The 24,666-nt window shown below is 40.2% G+C and overlaps 1 protein-coding gene across 2 annotated transcripts in view; it reads right to left on the bottom strand.

The window, feature by feature from the left end:
• entpd6 (ectonucleoside triphosphate diphosphohydrolase 6) overlaps nucleotides 1-24,463 on the bottom strand; it is a 79,631-nt gene extending 55,168 nt beyond the window's left edge. For both annotated transcript variants that reach the window (XM_059986384.1, XM_059986385.1), the window contains exons 1-4: nucleotides 24,395-24,463; nucleotides 8,540-8,820; nucleotides 6,892-6,968; nucleotides 561-704 (exon numbers count right to left, since the gene is read on the bottom strand). In XM_059986384.1, coding sequence (XP_059842367.1) covers nucleotides 561-704; nucleotides 6,892-6,968; nucleotides 8,540-8,759 — 441 coding nt within the window. In that variant the 5' untranslated portion in view covers nucleotides 8,760-8,820; nucleotides 24,395-24,463. The remainder of the gene's footprint in view (nucleotides 1-560; nucleotides 705-6,891; nucleotides 6,969-8,539; nucleotides 8,821-24,394) is intronic.
• Nucleotides 24,464-24,666: the final 203 nt, after the last annotated feature.

Below are 24,666 nucleotides of genomic sequence, written 5' to 3'. Positions count from 1 at the left end.
GTTCTTATTTCAAGTCACTTGAAATAAGTTGTTGAAATAAGTTGTTGAGTGAGAGAGAGAGAGAGAGAGAGAGCGAGTGGGTTCAGTGAGTCAGTTTCTTACACTCAGTGGATCATTAATCTCTGGAATTCTGACAAATGGAAGTGGAAGCAAAGTCTTTGAATGTTTTACCCCAAAGGTACAAATATACACATTAAAAAGAATGAAGGATTATTGTACAGCCATGGCTAAAATTAGATCAATCATGATCTTACTTAATGGCGGAAGTTGAATGATCTACTCCTCCCAATTCTTATGCTTATATGTAAAAGGAGTTTCAAGCTAGGAGAGGAAAGAATGCAAGTGATTCATTTGTTATTTAAATAAGCAGGGTTCATAGTTTGGAAATCAAAAAACTATGAAAAAAGAATTAACTGTAGCATTTAAAGATTACAACCTTTGAAAGACTGATTCGAATACAGCATCATTTACTTTTTTACAATATCCTATAAATAGGCATAATTGGAATTTTCTAAATGAACTACTTTATCCAATGCTAATAAATACAATAAGGAGGTTACCTTGTCTAGTAGAAGCTGGGCTTTTACTCCAGGTAAAAGCCGTAACCCAGCTGTGGCTTTTAGTACTAAAGGAGTGCTTGACCAATAGTCATAAGGAACTGATTCTTTGGCAACCTCCAACAGATCTTCAATTCCCTTTGTGCTCTACAATACAAAAGCAAAAACCATAGACGACAGTGATAAACGAGATTTATTGATCAAGGAATGCATTTGTCTAAAAACATTCATGGTACTTAGAAAATTACAAACACACTTTTCCTACTTATTGACTATGCAAATTTAGTAACTTACTCAAGAGAATAATGAGGCTATGTTACTGGATGGATCCATTGTTAAGATTAGGAAACTGAGGGCTATTTGGAAGAGGCAGAAGAGTTGAGGCCTAGGCAGACCAGTCATGATCATACTGAATGCACAGCAGGATTAAGTGATTGCGTGACTTACTTCTGTTCCTATTCTCTTGTACGTAACCTAGTATGGAAAGTCACATTAGTTGTAGGAGTCTATTTGATTCCATCTCTTTCAGTAAGTGTTGTGGTTGATTAAGTTTCCATCACCATTTTGTTTGAAACTGTTTTTATATTTCAGGATGACTTCACTTCCAGGTTGATGGACCACCACCTCATATTCCACCTAGGTAACCTCTAACCTAACTGCATGATAATGGTTTTTCAAATTTCTGGCAATCTCTCCCCTCTCCTTCTTTCTCTCTCTATCCATTCTGGCTTCCCTCTTATCCCTTCTTTGCACCTGCCCATCATCTTCCTCTAGTGCCACTCATCCTTCCCTTTCTCCCATAACCCATTCTCCTATCAGATTCCTCCTTTACCTTTTCCACCTATATCCCAGCTGCTCACTCCACCCCTATCTCCCCATCCACCTGTTTTCCTCCTAACCTGATTCCAGCTATCACCTGCCAGCTTGTATTCCTTCCCACCTCCATCAAACTTTTTATTCTGTCTTCTCCTCCCTTCTTTTCCTTTCTGATGAAGGGTCTCCACGCAAAACATTCGACTGCTCATAGAGTCTTAATAGATGCTGCCTGACCTGCTGAGTTCCCCCAGGATTTTGTATGTGTTACTCAGAAATCAGTTCTTGCGACGCAAGCTTTGCCAGAGAGGCAATGTTTGTCATCCTTTCTTCAAGGCTCAGGGTAGTGGTTGGGCTCCTTCAATAGTTGTTGTCTTTATGTGGTGAATGCCCGCAATACTTTGATGGAGTGAGCTTTAAATCTTGACTCATCAACATTAAAATGAAGCCACAAAAGGTCCCAAGTTATTTGCTTCTTAACTTACGATTTGCAAGGCTCAATTCTGCAGTTTCTTATAATGTTAAAAATCCAATCTATTACGCACTTGAAATACTCTAGTTCCAGCTCTGAGTTCAAGAGTAAAACTCAAATATTCAAGTCAAGTCAAGTCACTTTTATTGTCATTTTGACCATAACTGCTGGTACAGTACACAGTAAAAATAAGACGTTTTTCAGGACCGTGGTGTTACATGACACAGTACAAAAACTAGACTGAACTACATAAAAAAACAACACAGAGAAAGCTACACTAGACTGCAGACCTACACAGGACTGCGTAAAGTGCACAAAAACAGTGCAAGCATTACAATAAATAATAAACAGGACAATAGGGCAGTGAGGTGTCAGTCCAGGCTCTGGGTATTGAGGAGTCTGATAGCTTGGGGGAAGAAACTGTTACGTAGTCTGGCCATGACAGCCTGAATGCTTTGGAGCCTTTTCCCAGACGGCAGGAGGGAGAAGAGATTGTATGAGGGGTGCAAGGGGTCTTTAACTGAGGTAATATTTTTCAATCTTAAAGCTACCACTAAAATAGGATTATACTGCCTAAGGATTACATTTGCTTCCTGATTATTAGTTGCAGATGGATGTCATACAAAATAAGTTTGCTTACAGGCATTTTTACAGTAACTTCAAGATAGCAACATATTCCATAGGTCTTTACAGAAACAGCTTCAATTAAAATTTAACATTGAACATACAAAAACCGAGCACAGAGGACCAAAATGTTAGTCGAAGAGGTTTTTTGAGAAGGAGGAAGGTACAGAGAAATTCAGGAGCACTGAACTTTCGCTGCTACAGAAATTTCCATGAATGATGGAGCAACTAACTTCAGAGAAGATCAACATCTAGCAAGTGACAGAAGACAAGGGTGCCAGGGTAGTGTAGCAGTTAGCATGACACTATTACAGTTCTAGGTGTCTGGGGTTTCTTCTCATAGTCCAAAGATGTACTGGATAGGTTAATTGGTCATTGAAAATTGTCCCATGATTGGTTTAGGGTTAAATCAGTGTTGTTGGGGGCTGCTGGGCACATGGCTCAAAGGGCCAGAAGGGCCTATTCTGTGCCATATCTATAAATAAATAAACAAAATCAAATTCCAGAGAAATCAGAGCAGTACAGCACAAGCCCTTCAGCCCACAATACTATACTGACCTTTTAATCAATCTAACCCGACCCTCCTACATATCCCTCTATTTTTTTTCTGATCATCCATGTGCCTATTCAAGAGTTTCTTAAATGTCCTCAATATTTCTGCTTTTACCACTATTCCTGGCAGCACATTCCACTCACTCACCATTCTCTGTGTAATAAACCCAACTCTGACATCCACCCCCATATATTCCTCCGATCACCTTAAAATTATGCCCCTTATATCAGCCATTTCTGCCCTAAGGTTTCTGGCTGTCCACTCGATCTATATCATCATTTCCTTCAATGGTGGATTTGAAATGAGGGAAGATATTGAGCAGAGTGGGTGGATCTTGAGTTTGAGAGAGTGAGAGTCAATTTTACTGAAAGCCAAGTGGACTGGTTAGATTCTGAGTTATGTTTCCTCTGACTGGGTTGTTCAGAACCAAAATTCAGGACGGAGATAAGAAATAAAAACAGAAAATGCTGAAACTATTAAAAACGCAGATGCCTGATCAGTTGAGCTTTTCTAGCATTTGCAGGTATTGTTTGAACAGAAATAAAAAGACATTTCTTCTTCCAGGAGATCATAAACCTTCAGAATTCTCTACCCCAAAGGGCTATGGAGGATCAGTCACCTAGTATATTTAAGATAGAGACTTATAGGTTTTAGGCATTAAGAGAGTTACAAGAGATGGTATGAGCACAGAAGAGCAGGACAGAACTAAAAAGATCAGTCATGATCCTGCTGAATGGCAGAGCAGGCATCAGGGGCTAAGTGGCCTATTTCTTACTACATAGATAGGAAGAGCATGTGATTCATTTACCTTTCCCCCAACCATCAAAAGTCAGATCTTTGCATTCTCTCCTAGCTCCACCCCACCATACAATGACCCCTATGTTTGGGGTAATGGATGACCCCACCAATCCTACCAAGTCAAGAAGCTATATTATTCTGTGACCCAACTTAGGAGTACTGCCCAACCTACTGAAAATCACAATCTGTTGGAAGAAATCAGCAAGTTGAGTGGCATCTGTGTACGGAAAGGAATTGACATTTCGGGGCAAAACACTGAATCAGGACTGAGATGGTCAGTATAAAATGGGGAGTGGTAAGTCAGGAGCCCATAGTGATTGGCAAATGGAGCAGAGGTAGGAGATGGCAGATGGCTAGTGTCAGGGTGGGGGGTGGGGGAGAGAAAGAGTTGGAAGACAGTGACAGGTGAATGATAAGAGGGAAGTTAGGGGAAGGGGAGGGGAAGAGTGGAAGAAAACACAAAGACATAAAACAAGATGGGGAGCATGAAGACTGACAGTCTGATTTGCATTAATTAGAAACAATGGAAAAGGATAGGCATGGATTTTTAGATTTCCCATCTGAAGCTCTGCCAAAACTCCTACCAACCAATCAGGAAATAACCAGTTGTAAACACTGGATGTATAAAATACCATTTATCTTTTAACACTTTATTCTACTGTTCTTATTCATACTTCATCTGCTTTTTATTCCTTTTTATTTTTTTATTTCAAGTTCAAATTTAATTGTCTTTCAACCATTACATATGAATACAGCCAAACGAAACAGTGTTCCTCCAGAGCCAAGGTGCAAAACACAGAACCAACGGTCACACACAGTAAATATAGATACCACTGCAGAAAAACATAGAGACACAAAAAATAATAAAGCCCAAGTCCCCAAGTAGTGTGATCTATAGGTTGATGTTGCATGGGATTTTGGCCTGGCACCATGTTTCTGCCAGAGCTAGCACACAGAAGTTCCTCATCACATGCTGGTGCAGCTACAGATGAACATAATCCAGCTCATCTTCCATCAAACACAGTACCGACTGGGTAGGGCCAACCCCCAGCCCAGCACAGATTTCTGCACACCCACAGACCACCTCCAGCATCTCCTGTGCCGGGCAGCAGCAACAGGAGACACTGCTGAGGGCCCAGTCCACGCAACAACTGAGGCAATGCAGCTCCCCTACTGTCAGTCCCGCTAAAAAACCAGTGAACTAGATCCGCAGTAGTCTACCTTACCAGTGTCAACAGGGTCTTGTGATCACATTAAAAATATCCAAGAAATTATTTGTACTGTTTTTTGGACATGCACCACCTCCACAAAATCATTTGCAACAAGTCCAGGCAACAACACAGTACACAAGAAGTCCAGCTCTGTCACTATCAAGCAACTTGCCAATGGAGTACACCTGAAGTACTTGATATTCTTAATATCCAGCAATGTCTTGCCACATAAAAAAGATGTAAAGAATGAACAATTACATCATTCTTATTATCCAATGACAGTACTATCCTACAACCTATGAGTGGTATAGACAGGGTAAATGTAGCAGGCTTTTTCCATTGAGGTTGGGTGAGACTACAATCGGAGGTCATAGGTCAAGGTGATAATGAAATGTTTAAGGGGAACTTCTTCACTCAGAGGGTGGTGAGAGTGTGGAATGAGCTTCCAGGACAAGGGATATTAGGTCGATTTAAGAGAAATTTTGAAAGGTACATGGATGGGAGGGCTATGGAAGGCTATGGTCTGGGTGCAGATCAATGGGACTAGGCAGATGAACGGTTTGGCACAGACTAGATGGGCCAAAGGGCCTGTTTCAGTGTTCTGCTGTTCTATTACTCTAATCATCATCAGGCTCCTGACCTGGAGTCGATAACTTCACTCACTACATCTCTGAGCTGATTTCACAACCTACAGACTCACTTTCAAAGATTCTACAACTCATGGGCTCAGTGTTATTTTTTTATTTGCACAATTTGCCTTCTTTTGCACATTGATTGTCAATCTTTATGTAGAGTTTTTCATAAATTCTATTGTATTTCTTTATTTTCTTGTAGATGCCTACAAGAAAATTAATCTGAAGGTAATAAATGGTAACATATATGTACTGTGATAATAAATTTACTTTGACTTTATTTGGTTTAAAGCTTATAATATTGTTCCATATGCTGAAAGTTTACCTGCTATCTTTTTATGTTTGTTAAGTTTCACTTTGCTTTATAATATATACTGTTAGCTAAGTTAGTCAAAGTTTGGCTGGAACACAATCTTCACATTGAACCATTTAATACTAGAAGCTTTGTTGCTTGTGAGGGAAAGGATTTCTGGAAAACATGCTATTGAACAGAGGACCTGTTTTAAAACCAGCAGGAAGACATTTCTGTTAAAAAACATCTTTTTCATTAGATTTGGCACCTTAGCAGGTTATTTTTTTTAAAACACTGCACATAAGTTAATAGAATTTTATAATCCTGTGTAAAAAAAAAACAATCAGAATCAGAGGATGTTTGAGCGTGAATAGCGCCTGTTTAAAGTTTAAAATTGCTAGGTTAAAAGGCCTTAAATGTTTGTGACATACATTAATGCTAGGATACAAATGAAGCAGATATGACTAGTAAATCTGTAGATGATCACTGAAATTAGTACTGGAGATAGCGAGGAGGGTTGCCTAAGGGTACAGCAAGATGTAGATGAACTGGAAAGTTGTGTGGAGCAATGCAGATGGAACACAATCCTGCCAAGTGTGAGGACAAACAAAGGCCGGATATGCACAGTAAATGCTACGGTCCTAAGAGAAGGGAGATAAAGAGAAGGATTTTGCAGTACAAGTCATGAAAGTGGCAGCACAAGTAAAGAGGTATGGAAAGGGGATATGGGACAGACAATACTTTAGACAGGATGACAAAACCCAAGACAGCGTTGGTAAATTACTGTTGTCTTAGTCCTCTTAGGACCTTTACCCCTCTCCACAGCTGCTTCTAATTTGCTAAATGTTTACTGTACATTCTGTTTTTAATGTACTGGGTAAATTGCAAACAGCAATATTCACTATTAAGAAAACATACAAAATTAAGAAGAAAAATTACCAAGTGAGGCTTTTCAGAATATGCTGACAATCCTGGCTTCAAGGCTTTGAAAGTTTCATTTGCAAGTTTAGGAGATTCTGTTGAAAAGAAACAAAATTTAAAAATGACTTAAACTTTTCATATCAATTACAGAGTATTTAGCAATATGTATATCCAATGCTTGTCTTGATAACCAAGTTCAACTAAATAATCTTAGCATAATAGATGAACAATTAAAGCATTGATCAGAGAAAATAAAGTATCAAGTACAAATAAGATATCGAGCTTAAAAATATTTTAAATTCATATTTCTATAATAAAAATTAGAACACCTAAACTGAAAAGAATAAAGTCCAGTTCAAATTAACACCTTTGCTTGCATTTCACCACTAAATGCATTGTACCGTACAAACTGAAAATAATCCACCTTCATGCTGTTCCTTTCCAGAGATGATCAATGAATGGCCCATATTTATTCAGAATATACATCACAAGAACTAACCTTCAATGCCTCTTGCCTGCTGTCTAGCTCTATACCTTAAACTGTCCAGTATAAGATTTTCTCAAATACATTGCCTACACTACTCTCTCAATCCCAAAAGCTGGAAACTTCAATCACAATTTAGCAGTGCGCTCAACCACAGAATTTAGTACATTGTTTCCATCTTATTCAGTGCTCCATAGCCATTGAAATTCACTGTTCTTCAACTTAAAACTCTGATTTTCTTTTCCTCACTCTGTATTATCTTAGTTCTCGGAACCATAAAATCCTTTGCCACAACTTTGACATCCATTTCAATTGTGTAGTGTACTGATGTAATCCTGTGACTTATGAAAGTCTGACATAATTTGTCTCTTAAGTTTTATACTTTTAGTTCTAAAGTTAGGTTTTGTATATGTTAAAGTACTTATTATTAAACACAACAATTTATTTGGTCACATTTAAAGTAGTATAAATTAAAATGTCTGTCTGGTGTTGCTGGGAGATCCTAAGATCACGAAGGGCAGTATATAAATTTTGGTTTGAGATGTTGAGATATTTCTTTACACAGATTTATATATTATTCCAATTCTTGATCTACCTTGGAGCACTATGAAAGCTTAGTCATTCAGAGAGAGATATATTTTTCAATGGCAAGAGAACTGGAGAATATGGGGATTGGTGGCAAAAGCGAAGGAGGCACAAGATGAGTCACGATTTTATCTAATCATGGAATGGGCCTTGTAAGACACATGAGGAATCCATGCTCCTATTTGGTCACAGCAAGATACAAAATGAAACAGGCCCTTCAGTCCACCAAGTACATATAGTGAATCAGGTACTTACACTAATCCTACATGAACCCATTTTGTATTCTCCCCAGATTCTCAAATTCTACCACTTACAGGAGCAATTTTACTGAGGCCAATTAACTTAGCAACCTGCATGTCTTTGGGATGTGGGAGAATCACGCAGAACAAACCTACATTATCACAGAAATAATCTGCCAACTCCGTAGATGGTTCTCATATTCCTAATAGGAAGTGACAAAACACAAATGATATGCAAATAACAGCATGATTAACAGTTTCTAATCACAACTAACCATTACAGAAGGGATTATGTTATTCAGTGCCTTTAATGTTCATACCATTACTATGTAACAAAATAGCTTAACAAAAATCCTACCATTTGCCATCTGGGTAAACTTGAAAACATGGATGCGTGTCCCAGTGCTGCCAGCATCAAACATAATTCCATAGAAGGCTTGAGGAACAGGTTGTTCGTGTGTGATCTGCACATTGAATCCAAGTCCACTCTGTATTCGTTGCAAAGGTTTCTTCTGATAGATGTACAGGAATAGGAATAAGAAAAGGACCAAAACAAATGCAATTTTTGGGACCTTCATGGTTCACAGCAATTAAATACATATTTTATTTGCAGCTGATCCACTCAACTCGAATTGGAACCTGTCAAGAAGGAACAAACAATTAGTTTCATCAAGATACGTGAAGAGATCTGTTTGCTCCTCACACTTAAACAGAATTGCTCTTTTATCTTTGTACTGGTTTATAGCTGTTGAAGCCAATTCAAACTTTTGGCATAGTTTCACTGACAAGAAAAAAAAGACAGTAAAGGAATCCAAAAAAAAAACAGAAATGGTGGAAATACTCAGCAGATACAGTGGTTTTGTCAAGAGAGGCAAAGTGAGTTAATGTTTCAGGTTGAAGGCCTTTTAATGTAACAGTTCCAAAGTGCTGGACCACATAAGGGCCATCAGACATAAGTTGTCTATCTATGCTCAATCAAAATTAGGCTGTTGGAGATGCCAGCACCAAAACCATCTAGACCTGGTACAAGTTAATTCCTTTCAATGATGATGAGAATTCAGAAAACAAGATAGACAAGTTACATTATTTTGAATTGTGTGGACACAATTGCTTTTAAATTTTTTAAATGTTGAAGTTTAATCATTTTAAATTTGATTTTTAATAATAGATTAGTAAATTTTAAGCTTGTAAATGTCAAAAACATTCACAAGCATTCAAATTCCTCAGCAGTATTTTTTGACCAAAAGGCAGGAATCAGAGTTTCACCTCAGTAAGTCCATGTGAACACCAGTTTCACATCAAAGGGACTAACTTGGTAGTGCTCATTAACAAGTCATTGTTAAAGATCAAACTAAGCATAATATTTATTAGCAGAAAGCCACACACCTTCAGTGAGGCTACAAGGCAAAAGCAGCAATCTAACGTATAATTTGGCCATCAAAAGATCTAATATTTCTACTTTCTCGGCAAGAGATACTTTCTTGGCCTTTGAGGAATTGCTTTGACCACCTAATTGCTTTTCAGGAGCCATTTTTTCACAGGAACAAAGTAGCGAACGAACAAGCCGCGAGGCAAACAATCCTCGAACAAGTGCTGGAAGAGCACTTCTGGGTTTTCTCGATTCACGGTTGGTTGAATTTGCGCATGCAGAACTCACGGATAAGGAGGACTGACTGTATTGTCTTGCATTACTTACAATCTATAGAGCTTTTATGGTAGTTTGGCTTTCATTTGATAAAGAATTAGTAGGGGTTTTATTTCCCAACTATCTACACCACAGTGGCAGTAATGCACCTTTAAGTTGGACTGTCAACCACCATTAAAATTCAGAAGAGAAGAGGAGGAGGAGGAGGAGGTTCAGTTGTTGTTCAGACCAAATATCAGAATGGGGAGGAAATATGATCTAAGTGACTTTGACTGTGGAAAAATTGTTGGTGTCAGATGGGGTGGTTTGAGTATCTCAGAAACTGGGATTCAACAGTCTCTAGAGTTTACAGAAAATGGAGCAAAAAACATCTAGTGAGCAGCAGTTCTGTAGGTTCAAAAACATCTGTATTCTTTACAAGTTTGAGTGTGTGAGAGCATGATGTTTTGTGGAAACTAAGGCATGGCTACGGTTAAAATAGTGTGCAGATGTATAGTACAATATCCTTGGAAGTGACAATTCCCCTGAGAACATTGTGGGATATTACGACATGGCCAGATCCAGCAGACCAGACAAGATAAAGATGTTAAGGAGAGATAAGCAAACATCCAATAGGACAATAACTCTTCCCTGAAACTAAGATATGAATGGTTGTTTCGATTAGATTAAATATGGTTCCTATTGGTCACAAGCGTGTGTAAGTCTAAATCATGATTGGGGATTTCTTTTATTTGTATTTTAATATGAAATGAAGTGTACAAGGTTCTCAAACAGTCAAAGGGACTGTACTGTTCTCTTTGTGCACTAGTAAATAAAGTTTGATTGGGAAATGGTACTTTGGTTTCCTCCTACAGTCTAAAGATGTACCGGTTGGTAGGTTGATTGGTCATTGTCAATTCTCCTATGATTAGGCTAGGATTAAATTGGGGACTGCTGCACTGTGCAGCAAAGGGCTGGAAGGGTCTATTCCGCACTGTATCTTAATACATAAAAGAAATGATTACTGGATGGCAGAGTTCAGTTAATTGACAATGAGTTTTCTTGGAGATTCCACTGAGATGGAAAACCTTTGTCTCTGCTATATAGGCAACAAAACTGAGCCCTTGTGGTTAATCTGTCCTGAGTCTGTGGTATCGCACAATTGAGCAAGTAGCAATAACTCTGTTATTGGAACTCAAATTTCTTTCTGTTTAGAATAGTTGAAGTAGGCCATCACATCGGTTGCCAAAGAAGGAAGCAACTGTAAACAGAAGTTTGAGTCCCCCATAAAGGAACCACGTCCTGGCAGAAGAGCCACAGCAGATGGAGATTTGAGTCCTGATTCAGATACCCTTGAGATTGAGCCCTGCCTGTAGATTTGAGTCCCATGAAAAGGACAGGGAAAAAGACCATTGTAGGAAACAACAGGAATTCCTCAGTGCGAATAGGTGTGTGAGGACAACTAAAATGGCAGCGGAGCTCCATCAAAGGATTGTGCCACACTCCGTCCTACTCCCCAAGGGAATGACAGTGACATACATATTTTACACACCATGACCCTGAGAATGCAGAACATATTGAGAGTAGGTGAAGTGGACAAAGGGAGGAGACAAGTGTTTCCCTCCAGATGGTTTCATCAGGCAAAGAGTATTAGTGGAAATGGTAAAAGGTAAGAAAAGCACTGTTTGATCTGCATAATTACTGGATAAGTGAAATGCAGAAGCAATTAGATGTACAGAATAGAGCAGAGGAAAGGAGGAGGTAGAAAGGACAATGGTATCTATCTCACATTTAAAAAAAAATCCAGTACTTGAATAACACACACAAAATGCTGGTGGAACACAGCAGGCCAGGCAGCATCTATAAGGAGAAGCACTGTTGATGTTTCGGGCTGAGACCCTTCGTCAGGACTAACTGAAAGGAGAGATACTAAGAGATTTGAAAGTAGTGGGGAGAGAGGGAAATGCGAAATGATAGAAGACTGGAGGGGGTGGGATGAAGCTAACAGCTGGAAAGGTGATTGGCGAAAGTGATACAGAGCTGGAGAAGGGAAAGGATCATGGGACGGGCCTTGGGAGAAAGAAGGCGGGGGTGGGGGGAAGCACCAGAGGGAGATGGAGAACAGGCAGAGTGATGGGCAGAGAGAGAGAAAAAAATCCAAACAACTAAATATGTCAGGGATGGGGTAAGAAGGGGAGGAGGGGCACTAACGGAAATTAGAGAAGTAAATGTTCATGCCATCAGGTTGGAGGCTACCCAGCCAGTATATAAGGTGTTGTTCCTCCAACCTGAGTTTGGATTCATTTTGACAGTGGAGGGGGCCATGGATAGACATATCAGAATGGGAATGGGACGTGGAATTAAAATGTGTGGTCACTGGGAGATCCTGCTTTCTCTGGTGGACCGAGCGTAGGTGTTCAGCGAAACGGTCTCCCAGTCTACGTCAGGTCTCACCAATATATAAAAGGCCACACCGGGAGCACCTGACGCAGTATACCACACCAGCCGACTCACAGGTGAAGTGTCGCCTCACCTGGAAGGACTGTCTGAGGCCCTGAATGGTGGTGAGGGAGGAAGTGTAAGGGCAGGTGTAGCACTTGTTCCACTTACAAAGTTAAGTACCAGGAGGGAGATCGGTGGGAAGGGATGGGGGGGACGAGTGGACAAGGGAGTCGCGTAGGGAGCGATCCCTGCAGAAAGCAGAAAGGGGGGGGGAGGGAAAGATGTGCTTGGTAGTGGGATCCTGTTGGAGGTGGTGGAAGTTATGGAGAATTATACGTTGGACCTGGAGGCTGGTGTGGTGGTAGGTGAGGACAAGGGGAACCTTATCCCGAGTGGGGTGGTGGGCAGATGGGGTGAGGGCAGATGTGTGGGAAATGGGAGAGATGCGTTGAGAGCAGAGTTGATGGTGGAAGAAGGAAAGCCCCTTTGTTTAAAAAAGGAAGACATTTCCTCTGTCCTGGAATGAAAAGCCTCATCCTGAGAGCAGATGCGGCGGAGATGGAGGAATTGTGAGAAGGGGATAGCATTTTTGCAAGAGACAGGGTGGGAAGAGGAATAGTCCAGGTAGCTGTGAGAGTCTGTAGGCTTATAGTAGATGTCAGTAGATAAGCCGTCTCCAGAGATGAAAGATCATTACTGATGCCTCCACAATCTCTTCATCCACCTCCTTCAGAACACTAGAGTGTACACTATCTGTCCATGACTTACTCCCTTCAGACTTTTCAGTTTCCCAAGAACTTTGCCTTTAGTAATAGTAACTTGACACACTTCATGACCCCTGACACCTGGAACTTCCACCATACTGCTAGTGTCTACCACAGTGAAGATTGATGCAAAATACTTATTCAATTCATTTTCCGTTTCCTTGTCCCCCATTAACACCTCTCCAGCATCATTTTCCAATGGTCTGATATTTGCTCTTGCCTCTTTTACACTTTATGAATCTGAAGAAATTTTGATATCCTCTTTAATATTAGTGGCCAGCTTACTTTTGTATTCAATCTTTACCTTCTTAATGATCTTAGTTGACTTCTGTTGTTGTTTAAAAGCTTCTCACTCATGTAACCTCACTAATTTTTGCTCCATTACACTATATACCCTCTCTTTGATTTTTATGTTGGCTTTGACTTCTCTTGTTAGCCAAAGTTGTGTCATCTTTTCTTTAGAATACTTCTTGCTCTTTGGGATGTATATATCCTGTGCCTTCCAAATTGCTTCCAGAAATTCCAGGCATTGCTGCTCTGCCATCAAACCTGCCAGTGTTCTTTTCCAATCAATTCTGGCCAACTCCTCTCTCATGCTCCTGTAATTTCCTTTACTTCACTGTAATACTGATACATCTGACTTTAGCTTCTCCTTTTCAAATTTCAGGCAGTGCTTGGTCACATTATGATCACTTTCCCTTAAGGGTTCTTTTACCTTAAGCTCTCTGATCAATTCCAGTTCATTGCACAAAACCCAATCCAGAACAGCTGATCCACTAGTAAGCTCAACTTCAAGCTGCTCTCTAAAAAGCCATCCCACAGGCTCTCTAGAAATTCTCCCTTTTGGAATCCAGCACAAACCTGGTTTTCCCAATCTACCTGCATATTAAAATCCCCATGACTATTATACATTGCCCTTTTGGCATGCATTTTCTATCTCCTGGTAATTTGTAGATCCCATCCTTACTACTGTCTGGGGGTCTGCAGATAACACTCATTAGGGTCTTTTTACTTTTGCAGTTCCTTAGCTCTAACCACAATAATTCAACATGTTACCTCTTTCTAATGACCTAAATTTATTTTTTTTACCTCCAGAGCCACACCACTACATCTTCCGTCCTGCCTGTCCTTTCAATACAATGGGTATCCTCGGACATTAAGGTCCCAGCTATAATCTTCTTTCAGCCATGATTCAGTAATGCCTACAACATCATACTTGTCAATCCGTAACTGTGCTACAAGTTCATTGATCTTATTCCACATACTGCACACATTCAAATTTAAGACCTTTAGTCCTATATTCAACTTTCACGTTGCAACTCATCCTGCTGACTGCAGTTTTGCCCTATCATTAGCCTCTTTCAAACCTCATCTTCAGCACCATCACTCTGGTTCCCATCCCCTTGCCAAATTAGTTTAAACCCACCCAAACAACTCTAGCCCACCTGCCCACAAGGATATTGGACCCCCTCAGGATCAGGTGTAACAGGTTACACCTTCCCCAGAAAAGATCCCGATGATCCATAAATCTGAACCTCTTCCCCCTGAACCAGTTAGCTCCTCGGCCACGCATTCCCCTGCAAAACCATCCTATTCTTACCCCCAGTGGCACGTGGCACAGAAAGCAATTCAGAGGTCACCACCCTGGAGGTCCTGTTTTTCAGTTTTCTACCAAGCTCCCTAAAATCTCTCTTCAGGATCTCCTCACCTTGTCTATTTATGTCATTGGTGCCAATATGTACCAAGACTTCTGGCTGCTCACCCTCGCCCTTAAGATGCCATGGATTGGATCAGAGACATCCCTGATCCTGGCACCAGGGAGACAACATGTCTTTATCGCACCCACAGATCCTCGTCTCTGCTCCTCTGACTACGGAATCTCCTATCAACACTGCAGTCCTCTTCACCTCTCTGCTCTTCTAAGTCACAGCACCAGACTCAGTGCCAGAGACTGAGTCAATGTGGCTCCCCATGGCAGGTCGTCCCCCTCAATATCATTTAAAGTTATGGACTTCCGGTAAGATGGCGATTGCTTAGCTGCTCCAAACTTTTGTTCCGTTACTGTCGCTATCTTTGCACTAAATGTCTCCATTTTTTAAACCTTAGTTGGGAACTTTTTCGGTATCTCTTACTTGCCTGTGAATACATCTAACTTACAATGTCTAGCAAGAGTTCTAAATCCGGGAGAAAGGAAGCTACGGCTCTCTCAGACGAGACCCTGGCTGCGCTCGGTCAGCTCCGAGATGAAATTTTAAAGGAATTCAAAACCGCTTTCAAACAGTTGGAAGACAAACTGGATCGGATCAACGATAAAGTGGACAAACATGCTGAACACTTATCTCGCATCGATTCGACTTCTGAAGATTTAGAAAGTCGTGTTCGATACTTGGAGACTCTCTGTTCCAGCTTAGAGGAAAAGTGTAACAAACTCCTTTTCAAAATGGTGGATCTCGAAAATCGCAGCAGACGCTGCAATCTTAGAATTCTTGGATTGCCAGAGGCCACCGAAAAGGGATCAACAGTGAAGTGTTTCGCCAAGTTTCGGGAAAGATTTGCTTCCGAACCCGCCTGAGCTCGAACGGGCACACCGGGTCTACGTTCCCCCCGGAATTCTGGGCTCCCGCCCGCAATCAGTAATCTTGTGCTTCCATCAATACCAGGTAAAACACCGTCTGATCGTAGAGGCACGTCGCAGAGGTTCTTTTATTTTCCAGGACACAACCATTCGTTTTGTGGAAGATTTTGCACCCCAGACCTTAAAGATGCGCGCTGAGTTTAAAGGCGCAATGAAAGTGCTTTTTGATTGTGGTTTTAAACCTTCTCTTTGTTCTCCTGCTGATCTACGAATCAAGCTTAACACTGGAAAATACAAGTGGTTTAAATCAGTGAAGGAAGTTGAAGCATTTGTGGCAAGTCTTCCGGCTATCCAGTCATCTTCGGAACCCGATCGGACCTCCTAAAATGGTGGATAAGTACTTCTCGTAGTAAAATTACTTTTTCTGGACTCAGACTTTACTTGAATCACTCAGACATTATTCATTGAAACTCTAAGGGCTGTTGACAATCTCTCCCTGGATTTGGTGTGTGTGTAATCTATTTTTAATCTTGTACAACTTTATCTACAGAGTTCTACAACTGACTTTAACTTGTTTTGGAGGTTTGAAGTCTTTAGTGAAGGCCTCCCTGTTTGTTGGTTCACAGTTTAATTGCCGATCTATTTTTCCTTCTTTTTATATTTATTTATTTTATTATACTTTTTTCTTTTTTTCCTTTTCTTCACCCCCTTTTTCTAATCTCTGAATTTTTTTCTCTCTTCTCTGTAAATGGTTGATAAATACTCGTCTTGAATTTATAATTTTCCCCTTCCTCTCTTTTTTCCTTTCTCTTACTTTATTCTTCTATAATTTTTCGCGGGCAGGTTAGTTTTGGTCTTCTTCTGATTTTCTCTGTATTAAGTTTTATATTCCTGCAGAAGGTGTTCTAATCTGTAGTTATGTTTTCTAGTGCATAAACTAGTTTCTATTTGCTATAGTATTTATACGGAACTGCTGTTAATGACACAGATCTGGAAGTTGTACTTGGGTTAATTTTTTTGGTAGAGCTAGCTACTTGTTTTGGTAGCCGTCTAGTTTTGGGTTGTGTGGGTGGGGTGGGTTTTCCAGTTCCAACATCACTCACTGTATATATTATTTCTCTTTATTGCTCAGGACATGTATATGTTTTGATTTTACGAATCTATGTCTACATCTCTGCTCCCAGACTGCTATTGTACTGCTTGACTTTTTATATGCCTTCTGCCTTTTATGCGTTAGTAATCAATAATGGCTAGTGCACTTAAATTCGTGAGCTGGAATGTAAAGGGATTGAATCACCCTGTTAAAAGGAGGAAGGTATTCTCACATATCAAACAACTCAAAGCTGACATTGCTTTCTTCAAGAAACTCATATTTGTTGTTCTGATAACTCCCGGCTTCTGTCAAAGTGGGCGGGTCAGCATTTTCATTCATCCTTTACCGCTAAAGCTAGGGGAGTCTCCATTCTTATTAACTCACATATTCCTTTTGAACTCCATAATAAAATATCTGATACAAATGGCCATTTTATTATTGTTTCTGGCAAATTATATAACACTAAAGTTGCACTAGCAAACCTGTATGCCCCCAACTTTGATGACGTTTTTTTTGAACAGTTTTTTTCCTCACTACCAGACTTAAACTCATACTCTCTTATACTGGGTGGTGACTTCAATTGTTGATTAGATCCTAATTTGGATCGATCGTCCTCTGTTACTAGACCACCTACTAAATCTACCTTAGCTATTCAATCGTTTCTCTCTAATTATGGTATCTCTGATATATGGCGTTTCCTCCATCTTACGGAGAGAGATTATTCTTTCTTCTCACATGTTCACCATACCTTCACTAGAATTGATTATTTCTTACTCGATAACCAACTTATTCCATTTGCCCACTCTTGTGACTATCAGAGTATACTGATTTCTGACCATGTCCCAATTTCTCTCTCTCTGAATTTGCCTGGTCTCCCTCAGAGGAATAAACACTAGCGGTTTGATTCAACTTTACTATCGGATGAGGATTTTAAAAAATTTATTAAGGATCAGATAACCTTTTATTTTAACACTAATACATCACCTGAAGTGCCATCCCAGATTGTCTGGTATGCCATGAAAGCATATCTGAGGGGGCAAATAATCTCTTACACAGCAAATCTCAACAGAAGATCCCGTGCAGATCGATTAGACCTCATTAACCAGATTAAAGAATTGGATCAAATATATGCCCAAACTAAGAACCCTGAATTATACAAGAAGCGCGTTGAACTCCAAACTAAATTTAACCTTCTGTCCACTCAACCTGTCGAATGCCAACTTCTCAAAAGCAAGAATCGCTTTTCCATTCATGGGGATAAGTCTGGTAAATTCCTAGCCAATCAGCTGAGGCATTCCAAAGCCAAACAACATATTACAAAGATCCGGAAGGAGAATGGAGACTTTACATCGGATCATTTAGAAATTAATGATGCATTAAAAAATTTTTATTCTCGACTTTATTCCTCTGAATTTCTGAATGACAATATCTTTGTTGATCAATTTTTTCAGAATCTGAATATCCCCTCACTTTCATCTGATTTCAAAGCCAAACTCAATGCGCCTATGTCATCAGAAGAAATATCTATTGCTATTTCTGCACTGTCCCCAGGGAAATCTCCTGGACCTGATGGGTTCCCTGTAGAATTTTATAAATCATTCTCTTCACTTCTTTCTCCTCAGTTACTTTCAGTATTATCTGACTCATTTAATTATGGCAAATTGTCACCCTCTTTCAGTGAGGCATCTATTATTCTTCTTTTAAAAAAGGGCAAAGACGCAACAGAGTGTTCCTCGTACAGGCTGATCTCTCTGCTCAATGTTGATGTACAGATCTTAGCTAAGGTTTTGGCTCATAGATTAGAAACCGTTATTCCCTCCATTATCTCTGATGACCAAACAGGCTTTATTAAAAATCGACTCCCTTTTTTTAACATTCGGCGTTTATTTAATATCTTATACTCACCTCCAACTGGGATTCCTGAATGTGTTATTTCCCTCGATGCGGAGAAAGCATTTGATCGTATAAAGTGGAACTACCTTTTTGCAGTCTTAGAAAAATTTGACCTTGGCCAAAGTTTCATCTCTTGGATCCAATTGCTGTACCTGTGTCCTACTGCTTCTGTTTTAACTAATTTTCAGAAATCCCAAGTATTTAATCTCAAACATGGCACCTATCAGTGATGCCCCTTAAGTCCCTTTCTCTTTGATTTGGCTATAGAACCTCTGGCGATAGCATTTTGAAACTGCCCTGAATTGACCGGGATTTGCAGAGGGGGTGTTGAGCATAAAGTTTCTCTCTATGCTGATGACTTAATACTCTTTCTCTCAAATCCGTCTACATCCTTACCTCTGATGTTTTCACTTCTTGACCAGTTTAGCCAGATCTCTGGCTATAAACTTAATTTACATAAGAGCGAACTTCTCCCAATTAATAAAGAAGCACAAGAACTAACATTTCGTGATCTCCCTTTTAAAGTAGTCCATAATCAATTTACTTATCTTGGAATTACAGTCCCAAGGAAGTTTAAAGATCTCTTTTGTGAAAACTTTGCCAATCTTTCATATGCTATAAAACAGAGTCTGGTACAATGGTCACCTCTATCTATGTCTTTGGTAGGTCGTATTAATGTTGTTAAAATGTATGTTCTCCCCAAATTTTTATACCTATTTCAATCTATCCCAATTTTTATTCCTAAATCTTTTTTTGATTCCTTAGACTCTATTATTTTGTCGTATCTGTGGCAGAATAAGCGCTCCAGAATTAATAAAATCCATCTCCAAAAATCTAAAAAAGAGGGTGGCATGGCTTTACCTAACTTTCGTTTATATTATTGGGCAGCTAATATACGTTGTGCTACCTTTTGGTCTTTCTTCCACGGCCAACCCGAGTGCCCTAACTAGGTTGAGCTCCACTAAAGAATTATCTATCTCTGCACTTCTTGGCTCTGCACTCCCTAGTAGTCTGCCCAGATCAATAGCTAATCCTCTTGTTAGACACACTTTGCGTATATGGGCTCAGTTCAGGAAATGCTATGGTGTCCAGGGGTTTTCCGTTTCCAGCCCTGTTGCTCACAATTCACCTTTTTTTACCTACTACATACGATTCTGCATTCCAGGTTTGGTATAGGAAGGGCATTAGACATTTTGAAGATCTTTTCATTGATAATCGCTTCACTTCTTTTCAGCAGCTCTCTGTTAAGTTCAATTTGCCCAATGCTCATTTTTTCAGATATCTCCAAATCCGACACTTTATTGCTCCTTTGATTCCTAACTTTCCTGAAATGCCTGCAAAAAATGGTATGGACCTATTTCTTTCCATGAATCCACTAGGTAAAGGCTTAATATCATCATCCGAGATAAACTAGCAGCCTTACGATGGGCCCCTATGGATAAAATCAAAATGGCCTGGGAGCAGGATTTAAATATCTCCTTATCTCTGAGGAGAGCTGGGATTCAGTTCTCAAATCGGTTAACTCAACCTCTCTTTGTGCTCGCCACTGCCTTTTACAGTTTAAGATTGTTCATAGAGCCCATATGTCTAAATCTAAACTATCTTGATTCTACCCTAGCATTAGTCCGCTCTGTGATGAATGCAAGAGGGGCGTGGCCTCTCTTATCCATATGTACTGGTTCTGTCCTAGCTTGGAGAAATTTTGGAAAGATGTCTTCACTACGTTATCGTGTATTCTGAATCAGCACCTAGAACCAAATGCCGAATATTATCCTTTGCCTCTCTCCTGGCTAGACGCTTGATCCTCCTCAGATGGAGAGATGTTGCCCCGCCCACTCATGCTCAATGGCTTAACGACATCATGGCCTGCTTGGACCTCGAAAAAATTCATTATTCAGTTCTCAATTCGGATCTAAAGTTCCATAAGGTCTGGGGACCTTTTATCGAGTACTTTTATAACCTTCCTCTTGACCAGGGTTTTTTTTTCTTTTCAGTCCCTTGCTTTCAGCTCCCTTTTTTTTTCTGGTAGAAGGCATTATTATCCTCTGTTGCTGAGTGTATTCACAGTCTGGGAGTTTGGCTGTCCTGACATACTCTCTATATTGTGTTGTGGTTGGTCTGGAGTTGCTGTTGATTTCTCTTGTGCTGTGGGGCTTGGGGAGGACACTAATCTTACTTGTCTTTAATTTAGGTGCTTTTTTGTTAAATTCTCTTCCTTTGTAGCATATTGTTATTGTATGCTTAATTTTGCACTGTTTTAATGTTCCTCATTGGGATTTGGGATTTTTAATTTGTAAAATGTTTTGAAAAACTAATAAAATTTTTTTAAAAAAGTTATATACTTATTAATGAGAGAAATGGCTACAGGTGTAATCTGCACTGGCTGTGCATTTCCCCCTTTCTCTTGACAGTCACCCAGTTACCTGTCTCCTGCAAGCTACCTTCCTGTAGCTCCTGTCTATCGCCTCCTCAATCTTCTGTATGAGTTGAAGGTAATCGAGCTGCACCTGGTGCAGACTTCTCACATCCCACACTCAGTACAAAACACTGACCCGGAGCTTTTCTCACTATACAATGCACTAATCATGAGGAGGGAGGGGGGGAAGAGGGGAGAGAGAGTGAAACTTCTAAGACAATCTACCTCACCCAAGCCTGATGAGGCAAAGCCACCCTAAAGACTGGCACACTGAAAGGAATAGCCACTCTGCTTGCACTTCATTATTCTTACTGGCCCTTTCTAATGAATCCCTTTTGCTGACTGGTTGCTCCTCAAATCAGAAAAAAACTTTTGTGAAACTCTGCCTTCAAAATCTTGATCGCCACCCTGATTAAAAAGTAGTAGCTCTTTTCTTGCAACTCTGGTGTGGATTGTCCAACTATGTGTGAACCCCTAGTCTAAATTATGCTTGTGTAGTCTTACTGTAACTCAATATGTAAGTGTTAATTAATGGAAGGATAACTCAGCTGTTTTGCAAATGCTGTCTGTAGGCTCCCAAACCAATTGTACAAAATGTGGGGTATGTACCCTTTTCCCCCATTACTGATGCCTCAGGAATGCACTCTTTGTATTTTCCTTGAATGAGATCTGGCATAAAGGATAATGGGCAGCTTCGATAAGGAATGTTTCATTGTAGAAAACCCAACTTTTCAAAGCAGAAATGCCCGGCACATTAAGTATCATCACAAAGCCACAACAGTGCCTCTACTTGCTTAGAAGTTTGCGTGGCTTTGGCACATCATGTAAAACTTTATCTAGTTTAACCACATCTTTCCTACAACAGGGTGACCAAAACTGTATACAATTGACTGATAATAAACTGACCTAGGTTAGGCAAATCTTCATTAATTCAAAATTTACACTTTGTCTCTATGTGAAGATCAATGCAGATTATGTTGACCCCCAGACTAACAATTTAATTCTTGATTGCTATTGTTCCCTTTGTAGCAATATCCATCTGGGGGAAGGCTAGGCAGGTACTACACCTTGCCCAAGGGTGACCAGAAAGAAGCACCTTACAACTCCTTTGGTGGAGACACATCTTCATCCTGCCACCTGCCAACTACACTCATGTTACTAATTAACCTACCAACCTGTAGGTCTTTGGAATGTGGGAGGAAACCCACATAGTCATGGAGAGAACATACAAACTCCTTACAGACAGCAGAGGAAATTGTACCCAGGTCACTGGTGACATTACGTTACCATGTTGAAACAGCATTCCTCACGTTATGCAACAGTATGTCAACTTCATTCATGTGCTTAAATACTTTGAATAGGAATTGTACACAGAACCTTCTAACTCAAAGAACAGAATTTTAAAATGGGCATAATAGTTGCAAAGGCAAATGATGACAGAACTACTACACTGTTATGGTACACAAATGGTAGTCCCGTTCCTAATAAGTCAGAGAATGAAGTATTGTATGCTCGTTTATAATACTGTCTAAATTAAGTAATAATACTTTATGAAAACATGGGATTAAGGCAATGCCATTACTTATCAATGCTGAAATCTGGTGGGACAAAATCTACTGATTGTAAATTGCTTCATGTGGAACTTGAAGAAACATCTGAACAGGTAAGTATGATGCAGATTATATTGGAGAATAAAGTCGCATTGTTCACTGTGTAACCAAAACTATGTAACCAGCCTTATGTTTGCTATTTGCTATGTATCCAATTTATTGGCCAGAATGTAATCTCTGTATTGCCCCTGTACTATTGAATGCATCAGTGCCTTAAGAATGTAGCTAACAGTGAAAAACCAGCCTTATATTTACTACGTATCCAATTTATTAGCCAGAATGTAATCTCTGTATTGTCTCTATACTATTGAATGCATCAGTGGGATCGTGGAGTGGTGTGATGGTATGGGGACCAGTGAAGGCCAGGAAGGGGGACACATGTTCCAGGGAGTAGACTACAGCAAGTATGGGCTATGGAGTAGTGTGATGGTATGGGGACCAGTCAAAACTGGGAAGGGGGACACGTGTTCCAGGGAGTAGACTACAGCAAGTATGGGCTACTGAGCAGAAATATTGGTGGTGAATCAATAAGCTAATGTGCTGGTTATAAGTGTTGCAAGCGGATAAGGTATGCCAATGTAACTGAGATAGGAGACCGGGTATGCTAATGAAACTGAGATAGGAGATGAGGGTATGCTAACGAAACTGAGATAGGTGACGGGGTATGCTAATGTAACTGAGATAGGAGACGAGGGTATGCTAATGAAACTAAGGTAAGAAATTACTATAAAGAATACTGTGAACTAGGCTCAGCGGCTGTTAGTGACATGTTCATTAACTGTCGCAGCTTTTGTTTGCAAATAAAGGCTTAAATTTCTCAAAGAATCTTCTGCGTCTCCTGGTTATTTCAAGAAACCATGACAATATTACCTCATACAGCACTTTGGATGATTTACTTTGGATAAGTTTAATTTGGATAATTTACATTGAAAATAGTTTATTTTTCATTAAAATACATTCAGGTGGTTATACATTTTTAATAAAGTATTGCCCCTCCAAATTTTACCTGAAGCAAACCGATTATCGATTTATAATTCATAGGTGTTATAAAATCCTGAGCTAAATAGTGACAGTAAAACATAACCAAGAAAAGCAACAGACCATTGACTATTCCGTAGTTTTTCTGGATCCTCTGAGGCCCGGTAATCTAATGAATAGCTTTACAGTAGATTGGTTAAATTGCAGAACAGTTGTGCACTCCTGTGGCACAGAATGAATAGCTCAAGTGTTACAAATCTACTCCCAAGTAACTGTACTAGAACAGAATATTGCTTGGTGAGATTTAGGCTTTGTTGTATAAGAGCGCCATTTAAGATAAGCTTTAGATAATAACGTAAAGATCCAAAATGAAAGCAAGTAATTAGACTTTTGCAACAAAAAGTTCCTATTATACTGAAGGATCTTGGTATGAGACGGTCGACATTAAGAATAGGGATCTACGATCTTGCAAGATATAAGGATTAATATCGAGCAAATGATAGGAATCTAGATAGTTTAACTAAGAATCTAAAGACAACAAAAAATGGGATGCAGTGGGAAGCAATACAAGGTTCGGAGAGAAAGGGTTGAAAGGCAAAGAACAGAAAGGAGAGACCAACGCAGTGGGGACTGGAAGGCTTGGAGGTGAGGAGGGCTATCGTGGACGGGGAAGCAAAGAAGAGGGGCAACAGGAAGGACAGCGAGGTGGGGGGGGGCGAGGTCTTTAGGGAAAGGGCTGCAGCTGGAGGGATTGCAACACTCGGCGACTGCACTGGAGAGTAATGCCGGAACCCTCCCACTCCCGTTTAACAACCTACCGTCCTGCCCGCCCTCACGACATCTTCACCGATCGCCTCTGCCCGTGACGTAACCACGCACCAGTCGCCGCCGGCTCGCGAGCCCTGACGCGCATGCTCAGTTGGTCCGGCTCCAGTCCCACTCCCCTCCCGCCGACACGTTGACGACAGTGCTCGAGCGTCGGCCATGACGGGCCTGCTTTCTCTTGGTGATACTCAACGTCGAGGTGGTCTTCCTTCGTGGGAACGTCACCTTCTTCTTCTTCTTGTGAAGTTTCTTCGCGGTTGGCAGA

The sequence above is a fragment of the Hypanus sabinus genome, chromosome 12 (assembly GCF_030144855.1).
Source record: "Hypanus sabinus isolate sHypSab1 chromosome 12, sHypSab1.hap1, whole genome shotgun sequence".
NCBI classification, from domain to species: domain Eukaryota; kingdom Metazoa; phylum Chordata; class Chondrichthyes; order Myliobatiformes; family Dasyatidae; genus Hypanus; species Hypanus sabinus.
This window is presented reverse-complemented; position numbering and strand designations above follow the sequence as displayed.